Consider the following 21,432-nt stretch of genomic DNA (forward strand, 5'->3'; position numbering starts at 1 on the left):
CTGAAATGACAAAAGTATAGAAACAGAGAACAGACAGTGATGGCCAGAGGTCAGGAACTACAGCTATAAAAAAACCAGAAGGACCCCTGTTGTGACAGAACTGATCTGTGTCAACTGTGTCAACGTCAACATGTGGGTAGTGACATCATATGTAGTTTTAAGAAGATTACCACTGGGAGAAACTAGTAAAGGGTACACAGGAGCTCTGTATTATTTCTTACAACTGCAGGGAAGTCTACGACTAGCTCAAAATGAAAATTTAACTTTCTAAAAAAGCTTTTATAGGAGGTTGGGGTATGGAGTTACCTTAGGTCTATACAAAAACACTAGTGTCTACTTTTCCAACACCTGCCACAGCGTTTCGGCAATAAATATTTCCCTCTCCTTCATTCAACTAACACTCTGAAGGTATACTCAATAATCTAGATACTAGCTGATACATTAAAATACACATGGAAGGACTCGTCTCACCAGGTTGCAAGTCTCAGCAGAGTCAGACCGTGGAATTGACACGGGATTGACAAACTGACCAACAGAACAAAAGAGAACACCCAGCACCAGACCCACACAGACAGAAAACCTATGACAAAGTGGCACTCATTGCATCCATTAAAATGAATTCATGACCCATAACCATGAGCCCGGTTTGAAAAACACTGACTCAGAGAAATTCTTTTTTTTATTTTTATTTTTTTTAGCATTTATTCATTTTTTGAGAGGCAGAGAGAGACAGTACGAGCTGGGAAAGCAGAGAGAGAGAGGGAAACACAGAATCCGAAGCAGGCTCCAGGCTCTGAGCTGTCAGCACGGACCCCGACATGGGGCTCGAACTCCCGAACAGTGAGATCACGACCTGAGCCGAAGTCGGACACTTAACCGACGGAGCCACCCAGGTGCCCCGTAGAAATTCTTAAACATGGTGGATAATAGCATGTTTCAACAGTAACAATGTACCTTGTGGCTGGTTGGTAATAGGACAAAAGAAAAAAAACTGTAAGCAATCCAAATGCCAGAAGAACTGATAAATTGTGGGATACTCGCCCAATGTTATGCTAAATATACAGTAGTCAAAATGAATTAAGTGCAGCTACAAACAACACAGATGAATGTTAGAAACACGATGCGGAGTGGAAAGCAGTCCCAAAAGATTACATACAGCATGGTATATTTTTTAAAAGCTCATCGATGAACAAAAGTGGACAACAGATGACTTAGGCATGCATACGTGGGAAATAAAATTACACGTTTTAAGGGAAAAGGGAGCACGGCAGATTCAAGAAAGTAGTTACCCGGGTTTTGGGAGGAGAGGCAGGGCAATGGAATAGGGGAAAGACCCCTCGGTACCTGCAACAACACTGTTGAAGTTCTAACTCTTCGACCACGTGCCGGGTAAGCAGTAGTCACTTACCCCCCTTTGTAACTTACAGATGTGAACTGCTCTGCATGTATCAAATTACATGCAAAAGGACAATAAAGGCTCAATAACAGGGAAGACTATGACCTATACTTTTTTTTTTTTAATCCTAAGACTTTTAGCAATGTTCTCCTGCTCGTGATATATAAAATTTAACAAGCGGAGCCCATCCCAAGATCCAACATGAAGGGCTGAAAAAGGACTGGACTAGGTCAGGACCCAAGCGTTCTGATCTCCCCTGGCTCTCCTCCTTTGTACCAGGAAGGCGCTGGAGTGAACCTCTGCTTGCCACGCGGGCTGTCATGACACGCTGATGTTTCAAAATGGACTGTCAAGTGTGCACTCAAGTGACACTAACTAAAGAAGTTTGCGCAAAATCTACTTTCCTTGTTAAAGAAGGGGCAAAAGCTCTCCCTGTCACCCACCGCTCTCAACTCACCTGGGTCTGAGAGTGGTTTTGGAGCACAAAGAGGAGTGGGACAGTCCTTGTCAGTCATCGTGAGTAATGTCTGTCTATACAAGCGTCCCTTACCTGCATATCACATGGAGGTCAGAAAGAATAAGTCAATGAAGTAGAGAAACGGCCTCTAAGGTGGTCTTTGGTCCAAATTTCTGATTTTTAGGCCCAAACAACGAAGATACTATACATGAAGAGGCGTTCCAGAAGTACGTGTTTGAAATGCATGCTGAGGATGCATTTAAGAGACATTTCCACAGAGTTCACTAGGCACTGACGAATGAGCACATACACAGGTCTATTCTGGTCTCAGAGCCTCATTAACGACAAAGGATGCTTTAAAGAAAGAGGCGGCTTAGCCAACGCAGAAAATGATGTGTTGATTTCCTGACTCCCTAGAGGCACAACCTGGAATAGGGGTGGAGAAGTAACAACAGGCCTGGTCCAAGAGACACAACCACTGCAATCAGGGGGAGGGCAAGGAAAGAACAGAGCAGGCCTCGGCACAGCACCTACTATGCGTCAAATGTGCCACGAACTTTCGAAGCAGCAGGTCACTTAAGCTCCACAACAGCCCCGTGAGTTTGGCCCCTGGTTTAAACCACCTGGGCCACCGAGGGACCGGCGAGTTGGAGTAACCGATAGGGCACCACGTTTAGTTTCGGGGCACAAACACAGATAACGGGAAACCCTTGCTTTTGTTCCACAGATACCACAACTTGAAGCTTTCGTAAACTACACTCAGGGATGAGCACTGGACTTCGCAAATATGACCAGGTTGAGTTTTTCACAGGCCTGTCTAGAAGTTATTCCGTGGCAGCAGGAACTAGAGGCTATGGGATTAGGAGGAGGTGGCAGAAAGGTTTGGAAAAATGGGAAAAATCAATCCCTCGACCCCATGACAAAGAGTCTGATAAAGCTAAGAGGCTCTTCAATTCACATCACTTGCCAGATCCCATCCTGTGTGGTCCCCTTCCGAACTCCATCCCGCCCTCTGTGGCCTGAGGTGGGGCAGGCAACGAGGGGACACCAGTAGCCAGGACACCTCTGCTCTGACCCATCCTCCTCTCTAGCTAGATGCTTCTCCTCATCAAGGATTTAATCTTTCTGCTTCCAAGCCTGTCCTTCTGCTAAAACCAATAATCCTATTTCCCCTGCCTCACAGAAGAGTAAGATCTGAGTGAGCTAATGGCTCACTGAAAAGCTGAAGGCTAGAAATCAGAAGGACAGACTTCCATCGGGACAGGGACACAGCCTGGCATTTTCTCAACAAACGAAAGACTGAACGAACACCAGCATGCTTATTTATAAAAAGCGAACAGGGAACCGCTTTCCTACACCCACTGGTTCCTTTGACGTTCAAATGTGATGATGAATGGAATGAGCGATACCAACGGACATCATTACTATTTCACAACAAAAGTATCACTGCCGGAGAGGCCATCCTAAGGAATCTCACACCCAACAAGGTTGAGTAACCTAGGTTAATAACTTCCCATCATTGATTTCATACAGATGTGGCATCGGGGCCGCAGACAACCCGGTTAAATTCAAATCCCCTTGTGAGTGACTTTGAGCAAATCATTTCACTCTTCACTGAGCCTGTTTCTTCATCACCAAAATGAGAATGTGCTTGATTTCTGTTTGCCCTTCCAATTCTACTCCACCTTCTCCTCCCTGTCCTGTGCCCTCCCGTGTGTACCATATCCATGGGGTCTCTGGCTCTCTTGCTTCCAGCAGGGTTCGCCAGCCAAAGGCACCAGCAGATGTTTGGAGAGAGGAAAAGAGGTCAGGGTATTCCTTCCCCCACCCCAATCCCTGATGGGAAACTACAGCTGCGCGCCCTGACTAAAGGTGTCTCACCTGCTCTCGGGTGCCCTCTCCACACGACTATTCAGAAAACTGGTCACAGTTTTCCCGCCTCATCTCTTCAGGCCTAATGGTGGTCACAAGGTCCGGCTGTTAAGGAGCCCCGAGGTACTGAACCTTCACTCCTGGTTTCTCAGCTCATGCTTTTATAAACACATTAGCCCCTTTATTGTCTTTTTCTCAAATTATCCTAATTCGAGTGTGCCACCTATTTCCTGCTGGGACCCTGGATCACACAGAAGTTACAAATTAGGGATCACGTTACCATTAGGTGCCAGGCACTGGGCCTTTAATTACTGTTATGACAACTACATGATGCATGAGTTGTTCCTCCCAATTTGCAGGTGAGAAAGCACAGGCTCAGACAAGTTAAGAAATCTGCCTAGGCACCCGTAAGCATGGAAGGGCTACAACTGGGACCTCAGCCTCCAGCCGCTGAAACCTCTACCTCCCCGTTTCTATTATCGCCGTCCCGCTGGTTACTTTGTCTATCGTACTGCAGTTCATCATTATGGTCATTCCTACCGGGAAAAAAAAAAAAAGAAAGAAAGAAAGAAAAAGCCACTCTCTTATGAATAACATTTTATTGCTACTGCAGACCATACTTTAACGGGTGGTTCAGAGTGGGAGCTCTGGAGTCGTTTCAAAGTTCAAGGCCTGGCCGCCACTTGCAGAAGTGTAATCTGCAGCAAGATAATTCCCTCCACGAGGAGCCTCAATCTCCTCCGGGAAAACGGGGAATAACACTACTTCCTTCACTAGGTCGCTGCGAAAGTTCAAGGGGACGACACTCGCAAAGCACCCGGCAAGCAGGAAGCGCCCCAACGATGGGAGCTGCGGTGATTAATAGCGGTTTTGCGGCCTTGGGAGCTTTAATTACCGCCGGGGGCCGGGCACCGGGGAGAAGGGCCGGCGCCTGGGAACCACAGGGAAGGAGCCCGCCGCCCCAGCCACGGACACACCTGCTCCTCCAGCCGCTCGATCTCCAGCTGGTTCTTCTCCTCCTCTTCGTCGTACTCCCACTCGTACTCCCCAGGGGAGCTCTCCGCGGAGGAAGCCATGGCGTACTCCTCGTCCCCATCGCTCTCACTCACGCCTTCCTCCTGCTGGTCCCACCCCGGCCCCATGGCCTTGTACGTCGCAGCGGCCACGGCCCGCGACAACACCTTCCTCCTCGTCCTAGCCGCCTTAACCTCATCTTCCTCGCCCTCCGCGGTGGGCCCGGCCTTAGGCTCGGCCTCCGCCTCCGAAGCCGATGTTGCGGCCGCCGTCGCCATCTTGCGCTTCCAGTGACTCTCGGGTCTTCTCTCGGCGGCCGAGGACCCGCGAAAGTAGAAGCTGCCCGCGGCGTTCGCCTGCTCAAAACCCCGCTCTCGGGCCACCGAATGGGAAACTGTGAGCCTCGGGTGACGGGAAAATCTGGGAATACACGAAATTTTGTATTGCTTTTGAGACAGGAGACAGCCTGACCTTGGGCAGTTAGGAATAAGTGGCTCCTTGATAACAACAAGAGGGCAGAAAGGACAGGACCGTCTGAGACACCCACTTCCTGGGACAATCCGCCGGGGACCCTATCCAGGTTCAGCAGCTGCACGGTTACTCCCCCTCAAAAGGTCCCGCCACTGTAACACACAGAAGCCCTCCCCTCGGATGCCCTGGTGGCTTTCTCCTTAAGGAGCCCCTCCGGGGTGGCGAGAGTCTCTTTGTTTCGTCCTCGCCCTCATAAACCTGGTGCCTGTGCTGCTCTTAACCTTGCTGGTCGGTTCCATTCTTGAGAACACAATCCCGGCTTTTAAAAAACGGTTACAGCTTTGAAGGCTCCTTGGAGATCTCCACGTCTTCTAACCGTAAGTAAGGAGCAGTCGGCACCCTCTTTTCCTATCTCACACGAACTCTCAAACTATGGGCACCTGTTAGCCAGTTAAGACCGAATGGGGCGTTGCCATTCTCAAAGCCTCGGGTGACAGGTTCCCTGGGTCTCCTCCCAGCTGCGCCCCAAACGGAGTTGGGAACGTGGATGTGTTGGAGACCCAGTTTCCCGATGCATGGGACTTAAGGGAGGGCAAACAACAGCTGATGAGTCCTGACCGAACTACTCTTTGGTGGACGCCTGAAGGCGCTGGCGGAACCTGACCCCTGACCGCCCGTTTGGGTATCCCGCTCAATTTTCCTCTTTGTCTCGACCAGCCTCTCCCTTCGGGAAATGAGTGGAGAAGCCCAGGATTGATCCCCCGGAAATCTTCCCAGGAGTGATCCGGGAGACTTCCAAGGAGTCCTACTCACAGGTTTCCCAAACTACAGTGGAAGGTGGCTACTTGCTTCCGATTCTGACACTCTAGCGTGGCTCATCTCCCCGGTCCGCATTTTCTACCTTTCATCTTCAAACTCCTCTTGTGGAGCTTATAGCCTTCACCCGGGCCCTGGAGCTTTAGTGAAGGTAAAAAGTTCAAAATCTGTACAGACTTTAAGTATGCCTACTTGGTCCTTCATGGCCATGCTGTCATCTGGAGAGAAAGAAACTTTCTAACAGCCACTGGGACTCCTATAGAGTTCCATCAGGAGATAGGTCATTTACTGATCTCGGGGTGTGTGTGGGTGTGTGTGTGTGGGTGTGTGTGTGTGTGTGTGTGTGTGTGTTTCAATGTTTGTTTATTGTTGAGAGAGTGCAAGCGGGGGAGGGGCAGAGAGAGGGGGACAGAGGATCCCAAGCAGGCTCTGCGCTGGCAGCACAGAGCCCAATATGGGGCTTGAACTCACGAACCATGAGATCATGACTTGAGCTGAAGTTGAACGCTAAGGGACAGAGCCACCCAGGTGCCCCTGACCTCAGTCTCTTCCCCCAACACACTGTAAAGGCCACCAAAAAGGACCAGATGAGGTTGCAAAGGGAAATAAAAGGACTGATGCCACAGCCAAACAGGCAGCTAATAGTGTTTCCCCTAAAAACAAAATAGCTCCTCTCTTTTGGGAACCCCCCTTACAACCCATGAAACCCCAATACAGCGACAAAGAAACCATGAGAGCCCTGTCCTGGCGATTTACCCTCTTGCCCTCGGGATGGCTACAGGATGAACAGGGGAAGATCTTGTTGCCCACCGCTACCAGATGGAAACTGCTTAAAACCCTGGAAAGAGACGGGACACTTCAGTGGACATGTAAGTTCTTCACAGGAAATAAAATTAGACTAGGGGCACCTGGGTGGCTCAGTCGGTTGAGCGTCCGACTTCATCTCAGGTCATGATCTCACGGTCCGTGAGTTCAAGCCCCGCGTCGGGCTCTGTGCTGACAGCTCAGAGCTGGAGCCTGCTTCCGATTCTGTGTCTCCCTCTCTCTCTGCCCCTCCCCTGCTCATGCTCTGTCTCTCTCTGTCTCAAAAATAAATAAAAACATAAAAAAAAAAATTTAGACTGTTGAGCAGGTGGTAGGATCCTGAGAAATATATCAAAAAATAAATAAATAAATAAATAAATAACCCCAAGCACCATCAGGTGGCTCCTCCAGGAGTCCAACAAACAGGGTCTTTCATGGGGGAGGATTGGCCGGTATTTGCCAAAAACTCCAGGAATACAGTACCTACTGGTGTGGGTGGGCACCTTCACCAGTTGGATTGAGGTCTTCCCCAGTAAGATGGAAAAGGCCCTGGAAGTAATTAAGACAATTGAACATGAAATTATTCCCCGATCTGGGGCGCCTGTTAAGCGTCCGACTTCGGCTCAGGTCATGATCTCTCAGTTGGTGGGTTCAAACCCCACATCAGGCTCTGTGCTGACCTCTCAGAGACTGGAACCTACTTCAGATTCCATGTCTCCCTCTCTCTCTTGGCCCCTCCCCCACTCATGCTCTGTCTCTCTCTCAAAAATAAAGAAACATTTTAAAAAATTAAAAAAAAAAATATTCCCCGATTTGGGTTGCTTGAAAGCATTCAGAGTGATAATGGTCCATCACACAGGGCATCTCTGCTGCCCTAGGTATTCGGTACCACCTACATTGTGCCTGGAGACCCCAGTCCTCAGGAAAGGTTGAGAGGGCAAACGGGGTTCTAAAGAGGCACCTAAAAAAAGCTTGCTCAAGAGATGAGCCTCCCCTGGATACGGGTCTTGCCTATTGCCTTGCTGTGAATGAGGAATACTCCTCAGGGCTGGTCTGGCTTTAGCCCCTCCGAGACACTTTATGGAGACCCTTTCTAACCAACGACATATTATTTGACAAGTAACAGGTCAAACATGTCATTTCTCCTTCCAAATTCCAGAGGGCACTACAAGAAAACGAAAATACCACACAGCGCATACAAGGAGGACCTCTATTTGAGCCCGGGCATCCAGTTCTAGTTCAATCTCTTCCTCCTCCTTCCCCCTCTCTTCAGCCTTCCTGAGAGGACCCCTGCCTGGTGATCCTCTCCACCCCTTCTGCTGGTAAGATTTCAGGAGGAGATGCTTGGATTCACCACACTCGTCTAAAGCCCTGGCGAGCTCCAGACGATCCTCAGAAAGAAGGAGACAAGTACAACTGTGAGACTATTGAAGACCTACAATTCCTCTTCAAGAAGTTCAGAGAAGTGCTCCACCCCTTAAACGTCTCATAACAACACCATGACCCCCTAGGGCTTTAATATTTCTATATCTCACACTCTTATGGTGCCGGCTGCCACAGGGAATCCTCGAGTGGGTTCCATTAATTGCCGCTGCCTTTATCTTAGCTGACTGCTGGATCTGTGGGAAGGATTCTTTAGGCACAGTCGTCCCAGCCCCCACGTCTGTGTGGCTATGAGCCAATGACACTGTCACCCCCTTCATCTCCTCTACCAGTCCTTTCCCCGGCGCTCACATTGAATGGCTGTTCTTCAAAGCCTGGAAGGAGGATACGGAAACTAAAAGGAACAACACCCCTTGGTCCAGTGGTACCCTCACCCTCGCCCGGTTGGACCGACTCCACCTCAACGCCAGTGCCGTCTTCCCAATCTGCTTTGAAAATTCAGCGTCCCGGGGCGCCTGGGTGGCGCAGTCGGTTAAGCGTCCGACTTCAGCCAGGTCACGATCTCGCGGTCCGTGAGTTCGAGCCCCGCGTCAGGCTCTGGGCTGATGGCTCGGAGCCTGGAGCCTGTTTCCGATTCTGTGTCTCCCTCTCTCTCTGCCCCTCCCCCGTTCATGCTCTGTCTCTCTCTGTCCCAAAAATAAAAATAAAAAAACGTTGAAAAAAAAAAAAAAATTAAAAAAAAAAGAAAATTCAGCGTCCATCCCACACACGGGTCTCTTCACAGGTAATCTCCCCACATCTCAATGTAATCTCACATCCCAAGTCACTAGAGCCTCTGCGGAAGGAGACCTGGAACTCTTCCCGCTGCAGTTCTCTCAGTGCGTGTAAGAACACTGATAAATATCACCTTTTCCTCGACGTTTTCTCTGAGCCCAGTATCCCCCAAAGCGCACAACCTCCTGCACCGCAGGCAATGTCCGTGTAGCCAGAAGGTCTACCGTCTCTTATAATTCAGCAAATTTAAGTCTGGCGTCCACACCACTCCTCTCGTCCCAAGAATTCTTCCTCAAAACATATCCCTCCAGCTTCCTTGCATCCACCATACGGGAAAGACTCAGACGCCTCCCTAATTTGGAGCAGATTGTCAGGGGGCCCCTCTGCAACAAGTAGACCCCAAGCCCTCTTTACTTACGACTTCCACGTAAACCTCTGGGTGGAAGAGGGTTTGTTCTGTGGAACCAGGGAGTACATCACGCTGCCGCCCTTATGGAGAGGGCAGTGCTTCCTCACTTTCATAGCTGCCCCAGCTGATGATGCGCCTGGTTCCAGCAGCATGCTGCAGGTTCTAAATGATCCTTGACCAGGGTCTGAAGGGTGGCTATTGCTCCCCTTCTGGTCTCTTTGTTCACTGGATTGTTGGGAGCGTCTGGAACAGCCCTAGGAGGCACCTCCGTAGACCTCTCAGCACAACTGGCCAAGACATTGAGGGAGACCATCAAGGGGATACAAACACCTGCAGAGCAGGTGAACTCCTTGGCAGGAGTCACACTTCAAAACCGACAGGCCTATGGGGCCCCTGGGTGGCTCAGTCGGTTAAGCATCTGACTTCGGCTCAGGTCATGATCTCACGGTTCATGGGTTTGAGCCCCACATCATGCTCTGTGCTGACAGCTCAGAGGCTGGAGCCTGCTTCACATTCTCTGTCTCTCTCTCTCTCTCCCTGTCCCTCGCTCATGCTCTCTCTCTCTCTTAAAAATGAATAAACGTTAAAAAAAATAAAAACATTTTTAAAAATAAAAAACCGACAGGCCTGAGACTTGCTAACCTAAGTGCGGGGGGTGATCCTGTGCCTTCCTTAAGGAAGAACGTTGTTTCTACATCAATAATGGGACAGATGGCCACACGTCTCGATTCCTCCAACAGTCTGGTCATCTCCATAGAGGCTCTTTCCAATTGGTGGGGCTCCCTAAGGGCCCAACTGTTGGCGCTGGCTTTGGCCACTAACAGCTCCCTTATTAACCCCTTCCTTAATGCTCCTCTTAGGACTTTATATTCTCAATGCACTCACCTGGTTTGTTGCTTCTCGCCTAGAGTCCTTTACACCTCCAAATGGTATCAGTGTACCCAGCAATGGAAGTGCCACTAGACCTTTACGGGGGGCCACGAGACAGACCCCACAGGGAGGGACTCTAGCTGCCACTCGTCTCCATGCCCCATCCCAGCATGAAGAAGTCAGAGAGGTCACCACCCACATACCCCAAGGGCAGTTGGGGTCACCTCCTCTAAGGGGGGACTGTGACAGGAGACAGACTGACCTTGGGCAGATAGGGATAAGTGGCCCCTTGTTAATAGCAGAGCAGAAAGTACAGGGCTGTCTGAGACACCCACTTCCTGGAACAATCTGCCAGGGACCATATCCGTGTTCATTAGCTGCATGGTTACACCTCAAAAGGTCCCACCACTGTAGCCCATACAAGCCCTCCCTCTCCAACGACTTAAGGAGCCTCCTCTTTAAGGAGCCCCTTCCAGGTCACAGGGGTCTCTTTGTTTCACTCTCGTCCTAATAAACTTGGTGCTTGTGCTGCTCCTAACCTTTTCGGTCAGTTCCATTCTTTGGCTACATCAGAACACGATCGTGGGTTTTAAAAAGCGGTTACACATTTACATACATGTAAAAGTACTCATAGAGGAAAAACTCCCTAACACAGCTCATGTTCCATCGCAACTTTAGACAGAAGTTGAGTCTTTGTACAGAAGTGCAGGCCATAGAGGAAGTCATGAAGTGATGATTGAAGGGAAGGGTTTGGCGCCATCTTGAGAAGGTCAAAAGGAATCTAGGCATAAACGCCTGCCTTCCCACCTAGCCCGACCTGGTGTTTGTTTCAGTCTCCGCAGTAACCGAGCCTCAAACGCAGAGAAAACAAGTTTTCAGGGGAAGGATCAATTGCACCATTCACAAGAAAAACCCATTTCCCAAAGAGATTCCTCCCCTTTATGTAATACCTGGTGCCTACTGGGCATTAAATATATGTGTGAGTTTTCTGGTTTTTTAAGATCATATTCTGCAAACCTCGATTAATAAATCACATTACTACACTTATTTAGAAACTCTTCATTTCCAAGCATTGTCATATAAATTATCTCTTTATGAAAAGAGAAATAGATGCAGACATAAATTCATATCTGCACTTCTTTAAAAATCAGGGCATGGTGTGTTCGCGTCCTCAAGCTCATTTTTTAGTAGGAAAATACTGATGTGTATTTGTTGCCTCTCTCCCTCATTAGCAAGGTTAATTATGTAAGCAATGAATATGTTTTTTCTTTCCCTTGGATCCCCAAAGACTAGTACAACGCCTTGCCACATGGTAGGTACTCAACGTTTATTGCTCAATGAATGAATTGTCCTTGAATGAGTACAAAAGTCAGGATCAAGGCTTAAAGAGGTGATGTCATTCGCATAGGGTCACACGGGAACCAGGGTTGTCAGAGCTTCCCAAATTAGTCTGCCTGGGCAACCTTGGACAAGTTACTAAATCTCTCTGACCCTCAACTCCTGAAGCTGAAAAGTGGGGGTAAGAGAAGTAGACTGGTTGATCCACTGCGCCCACTCCGGCGGTAGGCTTTGTGAACGCAAATCTGGGTCCCCATTGCAGCTTCAGCACCCCCTCAGATCCACAACCCTACAGGAAGAACTAGCCCTCCGCCTTCCATCCTTTAGCTCCGTGTCCCGCCCACCCCCGGAGGGGCGTGGTCAAGGCGGGGCCAAACGGGGACCTGTGCACAGAGGGGAAGGACGCAGGCGCGAAGTCGCGGTGACGTAAAAGGGTGCGCGCTCTAAGCGGAGAGCCGACTCGCGGGCGCACCCCTCCCCTCGGTCTAGCGCTCGGCCTGCGCAGGCGCAAGCCCGCAAGATGGCTGCGGCTGGAGCGGGCCGTCTGAGGCGGGCGGCGTCCGCCCTGCTGCTCCGAAGCCCGCGCGTGCCCCCCCGGGAGCTGTCGGCTCCGGCCCGGCTGTATCACAAGAAGGTAGGGGCTGATGAGGGGCTGCGCGGGGCCCGCACCGGCAAGGGGGCGGGAGGACGAGGACCACCTAAGGGACTCAGGTATGTCAGCGTCCGGCGGAGGCCCGGCCTGGAGAGGAGCGGTTGCGGGGCTGTGCGCGGCCTCGGGAGCCCCCAGTGCAGCCAGGGTGGGGGCCGTCCCCTCGCGCGCCTCTGCCTGGACTAGCTTTCGTTTGCTGCGCAGTGACTACCTGCGCCTGAAATAAAACTAACCGCTGCCCGTGGGCCCCGCCGCTGGCTGCGATTTCGGGCATCCCAGCCTTAAAACGCAACAGCCCGGGAAGGAGGCCTCTGTTGTAATCTGGCAGCCTGACTTCAGGGATGAACGCACACACCGGCGCGGGCTCCGGCTTCAGCCAGGCTATTGCCCTGGCCAGGTGACCTTGGGGAAGTCACTGCTCTGCGCTGAACCTGATTTCCTCATTGTAAAATGAGGTCTTGGCATTCATCTACACGAGCTAGGTAATGCTTGTGGAGTCCTCGGCCTGGTGCCCAGCACACGGAGATCATCTGTGGTGCGGTTCTTGCTGTCGGAGCCCTTAGGCTCCGAGTGGAGTCAGACTCGTAATCAACAGTCATAATATTTTAATTTTTGTCTTTTTTGGCGGACGGAAAGGAAAGGAGCCGGGGGTGTAGGGATAGGTGCGTAGTTTGCAGCCCTTGCCTTCCGAGGGCGTGGAGTCCCCTAGACATGAAACTCTCCCACTCGGAAAAGGACTACCTGAAGGACGCGGTAAATCAACATGGGGCAAAAAGTCTAGATTTAGCTTACTATTTTGTACGTCCTTGGGCTTGGAGTCAAAATCCGTGGTCGGATAAGTGGGGAAAGCAAACTGGAAGGTAGGGAGACTTACGACTAACTGGTAGACAAGCCTCGAGGTTACATTAAAGCCTTTTGTATGCCAGATTATCATTCCGTTCTGGCTTCTGCACGGTTGCAGGGACTTCGCTCCTCCCCCACCCAGGGGTGTGTTTTGTTGACAATACACGCTCCGCGAACGTGGGCTAGCAGCCTTTCAACCACCAGGGTGCGCTGCTCCACCAGAGCGATTTCAGGGCCTTGAAAAACAGTCATAGGACGGTTATTTTATCACACACAAACGCATTCCATAGCATTGTTCCTCCTGGAACATTCTCCTTGAGGCTTCTGGGCAGTCCTTCAATTGCTGGACCATAATTCATTTTAGAATTGTTAACAGTAATCATTACCCTTTGAAGATGGATTTTATTTGGAAATAACATAAATGCTATTTGATCCCAATGACTTGTGATTAAAAACCCTGTGGAATTAAGACATGATTTTGCTGATTTTTCTCCAGCATCTCAAATGTCTGAAGGTAGTTGGAGAAGAGCTACAAAAAGATGGGGTTATAAATTCTCATGGACATAAAGTGTAAGCCCTTCTGCTGGGGTGAAGTTTGGTGTTCAGGGATTGTCAGGTTCTGCTTGCTGGCTGCAAGGAGCTTAGCATCAAGTGGGGGCAGGGGGGCGGTAACAAGAAAGAGTGATCATGTCTTCTCTTAACCTTCTCATTTCAGGTTGTTGATCATTATGAAAATCCTAGGAATGTAGGATCCCTTGACAAGACATCAAAAAACGTTGGAACCGGATTGGTGGGAGCGCCAGCTTGTGGTGATGTGATGAAATTACAGGTGCCACTGGTTTTCATCTTTTAGTTCACAACCCATTTGCACGTACAGCATTTCATTTGGTCTCCATCTGGATTCCTAGGACAGGATGGGATGAGCTGCTGTCACCAGTCATTAGAGTGGGAGCTGAGTGTTAGTTCTCCTTCTTAACACACTATGCTGACCCCTTCTGACAGAGTAAACCAGTCTCCCTTTTCTGCTGTCTCAGCTTAAATTCCAACCTCAGCTCGGTAGAGTTTCAAAGGAAAACCACAACCGTTCAGTTAGCAATCCCCGGTGAGACAGGAAATGCAGTATATCAACCCTCCCCCCAAATGGGAGACAACACAAAGGGAGGGACTGGCACTTTGGGTAAACTGTAACTTTGACCACATCTACTTCACCTTGGGGAGTGAGTAGGAAGCTTGCCAGAGGTCTTCATGCCTGTCTTGGAAAACAGAAACGGGAGGCAGGAGGGAACCACTAGATGTCATTTCATGCCAAACTAAAAAGCATTAACCAGAGGCCTTTATTGCAGACTTTCCCAGGGCTTAAAGATACAGATTGACTGAGAGCCATGAGCAGCAGACCTTCATAGCCAAAAAGCAAGCTAGGATTGCAGAACAAAAACAAAACACGGAGGGAGGGGGGCACATTCTTCAGCCTGTCTTTACCAGGTAGGCCTGTATAGTTGTGATAGTTGTTCCTACACTTTTCACCACTGAGCCCTTTGCAGCAAAGCAAATTTAGTAGTCATTAATGCCAGAACTTAAAAGTGTGAAAATCAAGACCAAAGCCCTTGGGGAGAACCCAAGTTCTACACGGCGGCACCAGGAATCACTGCTTAACTCCTGTCTCTTTTTCAGATTCAAGTAGATGAACAGGGGAAGATTGTGGATGCCAGGTTTAAAACATTTGGCTGTGGTTCTGCAATTGCCTCCAGCTCATTAGCCACCGAATGGGTAAAAGGGAAGACGGTAAGGTTGCCTACAAACTGCGAGAATTAAATCACATTCCCAACAAACCTACCTCTCAGTTCAGGGAAGGGTCTTGTTGGGGGCGGGGAGTCACTGTGATTTTGTTTCAAAATATTCTAATAATTTTCTAAATTTCTCCTACTCAGGTTTTGATTAAATTCTTCTCTACGTTGAGAATTATGGATAATTTTGTTAGGTGTATTTTAATGGGGGCGGGGGGGGGGGTTGATCATTTTTATTTGTTCAGGGATTTTGATGGTTTTACTTTTGTTTTTAATTATGTAGAAAAAAGATCTTCACCTCCCCCTCTAACAAAAAAGAACTACAAAGAAATCTGTGGCTTTCTCCCAGGTTGCTGATAATGTTATAATTTCCTAGGAGTTTAAGGATGGGAGAGGTTATATCGTGGTTTGTGTTCTTGTTTATTTCCTTCCATCATATTTCAGGAAGGACTGCAGGTGGTTTGTAAGGATTCGTGAAATAACAAACTAGCCTGTGCTAAAAGAGGGATTAAAGAATCAAAAACAGCAAAGATGGAGGCAAAGTGAACAAATAAAACAGTGATCCCGGTGGCTGATCAGCAGGTCCTCAGAGGGTAGAAATGAGACAGGCTGGAACATCTTTTCCGTCCTTTTCTCTGCCAAAGCCTCTTTCCCAGCAGCTGCAGAGGTAGAAGGTCCCAAATGCAGCGAAGAGCTGGAGTTTCTAAAATCCAGTCATTAAAACCTCTCTGAAAAGCCAAAACGCAGGGCTGCTTATCTTTGCAGCCCCAAGGGATCAAGTTCAGGGAGCTGAGTCATGGAGGGGTGTGCTTGGGGAGCTGGGCAGCTCTACAGCAATGTGGAGTGCCAGGCCACGTGCCACCCGCCTCCTGGGGCTCAAGGCCTTCTGGCTGGCAAGCTCCTCTGGCAAGCACACACCTAACCTGTTCTGGCAGGAGGTGGCTCTGAAGTCATTTGTTAAGCACTGTCCTCAGGGAAGGGGGAAGTGAGACAAGGCACCTGTGCTCCCAGGATCTGGCCTTTGAGTTGTGACCAGAAAGTGGAGGAAAGAGGGCCTTTCTATGACCTTGAGGTCCTCCTATCTGAGTTACTAGGAACAGAATGTGAAGCATAATCATTGAAGTCAGCAGAATTGGGAAACTGGGGGGCAGATGGGGAAATCTGGCATTCCTTAAGCAGCGGGGCTCCATGCCATGTAGGCCCGCCTCACGTGCCCTTGGGCACTCAGCCAAACCCCGGCATCCTTTTCAGTGTGTTTCAAGGAAACAGGTCTTTTAGGCAGAGGAGCAGCCTAAAGAGACCTCTCACCCCAAGACCTGTCTGTGCCACTGGCCTATCTGCCATCTCTCTGACCTCACTGACACTCTTTAGCACTTCTAGTTGAAGGGATTTATTCTAAACATTTGGTATAAGACCATCAGTAAAGCTGATATTCACAAAACCAGAATAAGAAATCCCTGCCTTTAAAAAAAAAAAAAAAAAAAAGACTCGTGTCGCTGGCCTCCAGCAGACCCCTAAGGGACTCCTCACTGGCTGGCTCGTGGGACCGTCTTTGTCGGCCTTGCTGACCCTGGCCAGGCGCTGGGGTGTGCGAACTCCACCCTTGAGCGTCCCAGCTGCAGCCTTGATGCACAAGCGAGGGGCCTTTGGGGCTGTTAAAGGGAAATCCTCCCCCACCACCCTGTCCGGAGGGCCTCTTTGACCTTCTCTTTTCTTACTGCCTGTTCTTTAAGCGAGAGCATCGCTGCTAAAACTGTTGGTCTTTCACGTGTCTCAGGTAGAGGAAGCCCTGACCATCAAGAACACAGACATCGCCAAGGAGCTCTGCCTTCCCCCCGTGAAACTGCACTGCTCCAGTAAGTCTCTGCTCCAGAATCCAACAAGCTGGGGCAGTTGGGAGTTTGTCAGGTATCAGCTGGCATTTGTGCAGGGTACGGGCAAGTCCATTTTCATCACGGAGTCTGTCTCTAGCCTTGAGAGGGTTAAACTCCAGGTGACCCAGTCGTCTCCCGGAGGATCTTCCAGGAGGTCATGTGTGCTGGGCATCATGCTGAGCACTTCGTGGCATCATTTCTCAGCCTCAGAAACGTCTGCTAGTCCACAGAAGGTGTCATTACGTCTCCCTCTTACAGACCAGGAAAGCGGGGCTTGGGTTAAAGCGCCCCAGTTCCATGGCTTCTAAGTGGGAAAGCCAGCACCTAGCCCCCAATCTCTGATGCCAGAATCTGTGCTGTTCCCACCCCATCGGAGTCCAGTTCAGACCAGTAAAGGTGAAAAGCTTTTGCCACGATCCCATCTGTTGTATGTGTGTTGTCGCGTCCTTTCCCAGGCGCTGTTCCCGTTGAGGTCTGCATCTGTGTACGGGATGACCAGGTCCGCTCGTTCACTAGTCCCCTCTACGCTGTCCTAAGCGAAAGCCCAGATGCCTTAACACCTCTACGTGGCTTTCTAGTTCAGTCTCTGCCTTAAATCTAAAGCTTTTTCCATCCTCTCTCTCAACCTTCTACGGGAAGGAGGGAAGAGAAATGGCAGCTTCACTTACTGATGGAGGTTTACTGACCACATTAGTTACAAATCAGCAGAGAGCCCGGTCTCCTGCCCAGGGTAAGACCCCCAGGAGAACAGAGTGCTGGGGCAGGGACGTGGAACACAGCCTTCAGGAAGTCTGCTGAGACCGGAGTTCTTTCCACCTGAGCTGAACTTTCAAGTACCCAGGAATACAGGCCATAGCTCAAGCATTTTCACACGGCTTCAGAAAACCCCCAGCCGCCTCTTTTGGCCGCCTCCTTGGGTACCGCAGCCTTCAGCTGCCGCTCTCTGCCGCTGGCTTGCTTGCTGCTGTCATTCCAGCACTCTTCATTTCTATTTTCCCCCATAGCGCCATTTGTAACATCGACTCCAAAGTAAAAGTGTTCAAGCTTGGGGTCTCTGGAGAGTAACGTGGCAGGTGCCACCTGTTGGCAATACGTAAGTCATGCCAGCTTGCTCAGCCAGCGTCCACCACCTTTATTCCTGACCTCCACGTGAGCAGACCAGACCATTTCTCCTGTCCCTCCGATGCATCAGACACGTGGTGCAAGTCCTCACGCTATCCCAGCAAGAAAACAGTGTCCCAGTCTCATAGAAGAGAAAGGGCATTCCAGGAAGCTGAGGGACCAGGCCCAAATCCCAGGTATTTAAACCCCAGTGTGTCTCCAGAGCCACTGGACGGGAGCAGCCTGGCTCAGGAAACGGCTGGTTGGCTTTCCAGGCTTGCCCGTCACCCCCCGCACCCTGGCTAGTCGGCTCTGTTAAGCCCTTCCCAGCACCACGGCCCTCCAGCTCTTAAAGATGCGATTCCTAAGACTCTGTCTGTAGAGCCTCCAAACTTAGCTTGTCTTTCCTTGTGCCACTTCCAGTGCTGGCTGAAGATGCGATCAAGGCTGCCCTGGCCGATTACAAACTGAAACAAGAACCCAAGAAAGGAGAGGCGGAGAAGAAATGAGCCCTCGGCGAAGGGACCGGCAGGTCATATACGCTGTCTGTGCACCCGCCACACAATCACCGTAGATGTTCAGAAGCCCCTCACACTACAGTACGAGACCCTCTGAGACACGCACAGCACTTGCTGGTCACGTTGTGGCTCTAATGCAAGCAAAATACACAGTTTACTCGTTCCAGACCCCGTGCTTTCTTTCAGCCCCCTTTTATCGCCTTAACCCAGTTTGTGTATATTTTGAATTGTGTGCATGGCCTCAAAGCTGAAATCAGGAACAAAGTCTGCTGTGCTGGTCCACGAAGTGCACCGATACCTCGTTTCAGCTGACCCTGTCTGACGAAGATTACCAGTAGAAGGCCTTGGTATGATTATTTGAGAGAGCCAATTGTACATAAAACAGATTTGCATATATATATATAATAAAAGAATGTAAGACCATGTTTTTCTCTGGTAAGCCTTGTCTCTTGGATCCCTCACTCACCCCCAGGTGCCGCCCCGAGCCCCCTGGGGCTCCCAGGTACTGAACCGTGACAGCGTGTGCACCTTTCTCAGCAAACTGGTCAGTAAAGACCACTGACAGAGATGGCCAGATGTGTGTCACATTTTACGGAATGGGGTGAAGGTGAAAGGAGAGGGCCATCTCTGTTCGTGGTTCTTTGCAAACTAATAGATTGAGAAATAAATCACATTAAAATACAATGTGATAAATAAATTAGCACAGGTCTTTATAGTAGGGATTCCTCCCTGTGGGAGGAAAGGCTGTTAACGTTTCAGAGAACTGTCCCAGCTATTTGGAACCTTGACTTTAAAAATGAATTCAGCTACAATTTTGACCCAAGAAATTGATTTGGGTATGTATAGATCACTGACGGAATTCAGATTCATACTAAAGACTGTGACAGTACGACTTTAAAAAAAAAGGCGGGGGGGGGGTCCCTGGGTGGCTCAGTCAGTTGGGCATCTGACTCTTGATTTTGGCCTGGGTCGTGATCTCCTGGTTTGTGGGTTCGAGCCCTCCATCAGGCTCCATGCTGACAGTGCGAGCCTGCTTGGGATTCTCTCTCTCCCTCTCTCATTGCCCCTCACATTGCCCACTCACTCTCTCTCAAAATAAGTAAGCAACAACAAAAAAAACACCCAGGGGATGAGTTGAAAATGGAGATTTCTAGACCCATCATTCCACTTTAGGTCCCCTTTAGATTCTTTTTTTTTTTTCCCCAATGTTTATTTTTGAGAGAGAGAGAGAGAAACAGTGCAAGCGGGGGAGGGCAGAGAGAGAGGGAAACAGAATCCCAAGCAAGCTCCAGGCTCTGAGCTGTCAGCACAGAGCCCGATGGGGGCTTGAACCCATGAACCGTGAGATCCTGACCTGAGCTGAAGTCAGACACTTAACCGACCGAGCCACCCAGGTGCCCCCCGGCAGGTGATTCTAATGCCTCTGACTTCTGATGGCCTGGGTGGTTCTGGATAGTGGTGGAGGAGCCCAGGCGCAGGGAGGGAACTTCCTTTGTCCATTCTCTGCCATGCCCTGCACAGGGGTGGTATTTGAGTAGCTCATTCGGAGCTGTCTGCACATGTACAGTGACCTGAGGTTTTAAAACATCCGCCCCTGGCTCAGGCATGAATAACATTCTACCCAGCATCCCTCCTGACCCTCATCTGCCCCCAGAGCTGTGGGTATCATTTTGAGGTACCCCACAGTCCTGCATCAGCCAAAATCCCACTTAAAAAGGCCCAATTTTCTAGCAAAAACGTGATCTTAGAAAGTACCATCTAACCATCTCAAATCTCCAACTCTTCAAAAGTTAAAAAAAAAAAAAAAAGAAAGAAAGAAAACGAAAAGTCCTCTGAGTCCTGGAGGAAGGCACAGAACTTCAAAGCCCATTCCCTCCACAGACTGGGGCCTTTATAAGAATCTCAAATTAGGGCCACCGGGTGGAGCCATGTCAAAATGTCCCGTGTGGCACACTCTACTATTTAATTCACCATCCCTCTAGGCTAAGCCGGTCCCGTTGCCTTCTTTATTATATGTGGCCACACTGCAATTCCCCACCGCTTTTCTCTGTAATTTAAAAAAATGAGACATTTCTGTCCCGGTTAACATCCCCTGAGACTCGAACCAGAATTCTACACGCCACGAGCTGCTCGCAGACGGCCACAGCAAGATTACCAGAACAGCCCAAACCTCAAAGTAGGTGTTTGTGCAGCGAAAAGAAGTGATTTTTTTTTTTTTTTTTTTTTTTGACTTACATTCAAGACCCTCCTTTCCCCAGACAAGTCTAGTGGTAACCACACGAGGGCATCGCGTACCCTTCCATGAGCTTAAGGCTAGGTCTCTGCATCTCTAAGGAAAACCTCCACGGAGAGATCTTGACGTGCAAGTCGGAAGAGTCCATCATGCACCCAGGCCCTGACGTTTGTCATCCGTCGATTGGCACGGCAGCCCTCTGAGGGGGCCGTTATTCAAACTGACTCAAGCCACAAGGCCCAGGCTTCTTCCTGGTTTCCCGCTGGCAGGACACATCAAAGATTCCTCCCGCGGGCCCGAGGCTCACCTGGGCCTTGAGAATTCACATGAAGGGAAACCAACACGGGATAAGCCCCCCGTGCGTTCATCTGGCCAACTCGCCACCAAGCACCCACGGCCCTTGGCTGGCTGTGCTTCAGGACCGTCCGGGGAGCCTGCTTTAACCCCAACGCCAATTAAATCTGATGTCCCGAGGGTGGAGCCTGGGCGCTGGTATCTTTTAAAAAGCTCCCCAGGAGTTTGCAGTATGCACCCACGGGCGAGAACCGCGGCGCCCTTTGCAAATCAGCCTGCTAAGATTATTTCAGTGGAGGCTCACGGCCCTGTGAGGTGTCACCTCCCATCTCCAAAAGAGCTCCCGAGTCCCTTCCTCGCTGGCCCCCAGCGTCTGCCTTAGTCTAGGCCATCGTCATCTCTCTCCTGGCCCCCGCCGTGGTCTCCCTGCCTCCAGCCTCACTGTTGGGATCCGTTTCACACGTGGCTGCCGGAGGGGTTTTCCTAAACAAAAGTGACTCCGTCGCTCCTTTTCTTAAAACCTGTCCGTGGC

The 21,432-nt window shown here is 50.0% G+C and overlaps 2 protein-coding genes and 1 long non-coding RNA gene across 5 annotated transcripts in view; 2 read left to right on the top strand and 1 right to left on the bottom strand.

Moving 5' to 3' along the window:
* The window catches only part of SART3 (spliceosome associated factor 3, U4/U6 recycling protein), a 36,026-nt gene extending 30,971 nt beyond the window's left edge, over nt 1-5,055 (bottom strand). For both annotated transcript variants that reach the window (XM_060612480.3, XM_060612479.3), the window contains exon 1: nt 4,703-5,055. In XM_060612480.3, the coding sequence (XP_060468463.1) occupies nt 4,703-5,017 (315 nt within the window). In that variant the 5' untranslated portion in view covers nt 5,018-5,055. The remainder of the gene's footprint in view (nt 1-4,702) is intronic.
* Nucleotides 5,056-5,158: 103 nt separating this feature from the next.
* On the top strand, nt 5,159-8,715 carry LOC132665461 (uncharacterized). 2 transcript variants are annotated; one of them, XR_009604158.3, is made up of 3 exons: nt 5,237-5,587; nt 7,990-8,152; nt 8,546-8,715. It is a non-coding gene; the product is annotated as an uncharacterized LOC132665461 (long non-coding RNA). The 2 variants fall into 2 exon arrangements; XR_009604157.3 differs by lacking the exon at nt 8,546-8,715 and having other exon boundaries at nt 5,159-5,587; nt 7,990-8,038.
* A 3,358-nt stretch (nt 8,716-12,073) lies between these two features.
* ISCU (iron-sulfur cluster assembly enzyme) lies at nt 12,074-18,796 on the top strand. Its single transcript, XM_060612483.3, has 5 exons — nt 12,074-12,238; nt 13,812-13,925; nt 14,768-14,878; nt 16,658-16,736; nt 18,279-18,796. The coding sequence occupies exons 1-5, from the start codon at nt 12,125-12,127 to the stop codon at nt 18,362-18,364; spliced, it is 504 nt and encodes a 167-aa protein (XP_060468466.1). The 5' UTR covers nt 12,074-12,124; the 3' UTR covers nt 18,365-18,796.
* Nucleotides 18,797-21,432: the final 2,636 nt, after the last annotated feature.

The sequence above is a fragment of the Panthera onca genome, chromosome D3 (assembly GCF_046562875.1).
Source record: "Panthera onca isolate mPanOnc1 chromosome D3, mPanOnc1 haplotype 2, whole genome shotgun sequence".
NCBI classification, from domain to species: domain Eukaryota; kingdom Metazoa; phylum Chordata; class Mammalia; order Carnivora; family Felidae; genus Panthera; species Panthera onca.

What these genes read in the sequence shown, in the direction of transcription:
- ISCU (XM_060612483.3), top strand. Translation starts at nt 12,125, where the DNA reads ATGGCTGCGGCTGGAGCGGGCCGTCTGAGGCGGGCGGCGTCCGCCCTG. An exon ending in GTGATGTGATGAAATTACAG is followed by an intron (nt 13,926 to 14,767) that starts GTGCCACTGGTT and finishes TCTCTTTTTCAG; the next exon opens with ATTCAAGTAGATGAACAGGG. An exon ending in CGTGAAACTGCACTGCTCCA is followed by an intron (nt 16,737 to 18,278) that starts GTAAGTCTCTGC and finishes TGCCACTTCCAG; the next exon opens with TGCTGGCTGAAGATGCGATC.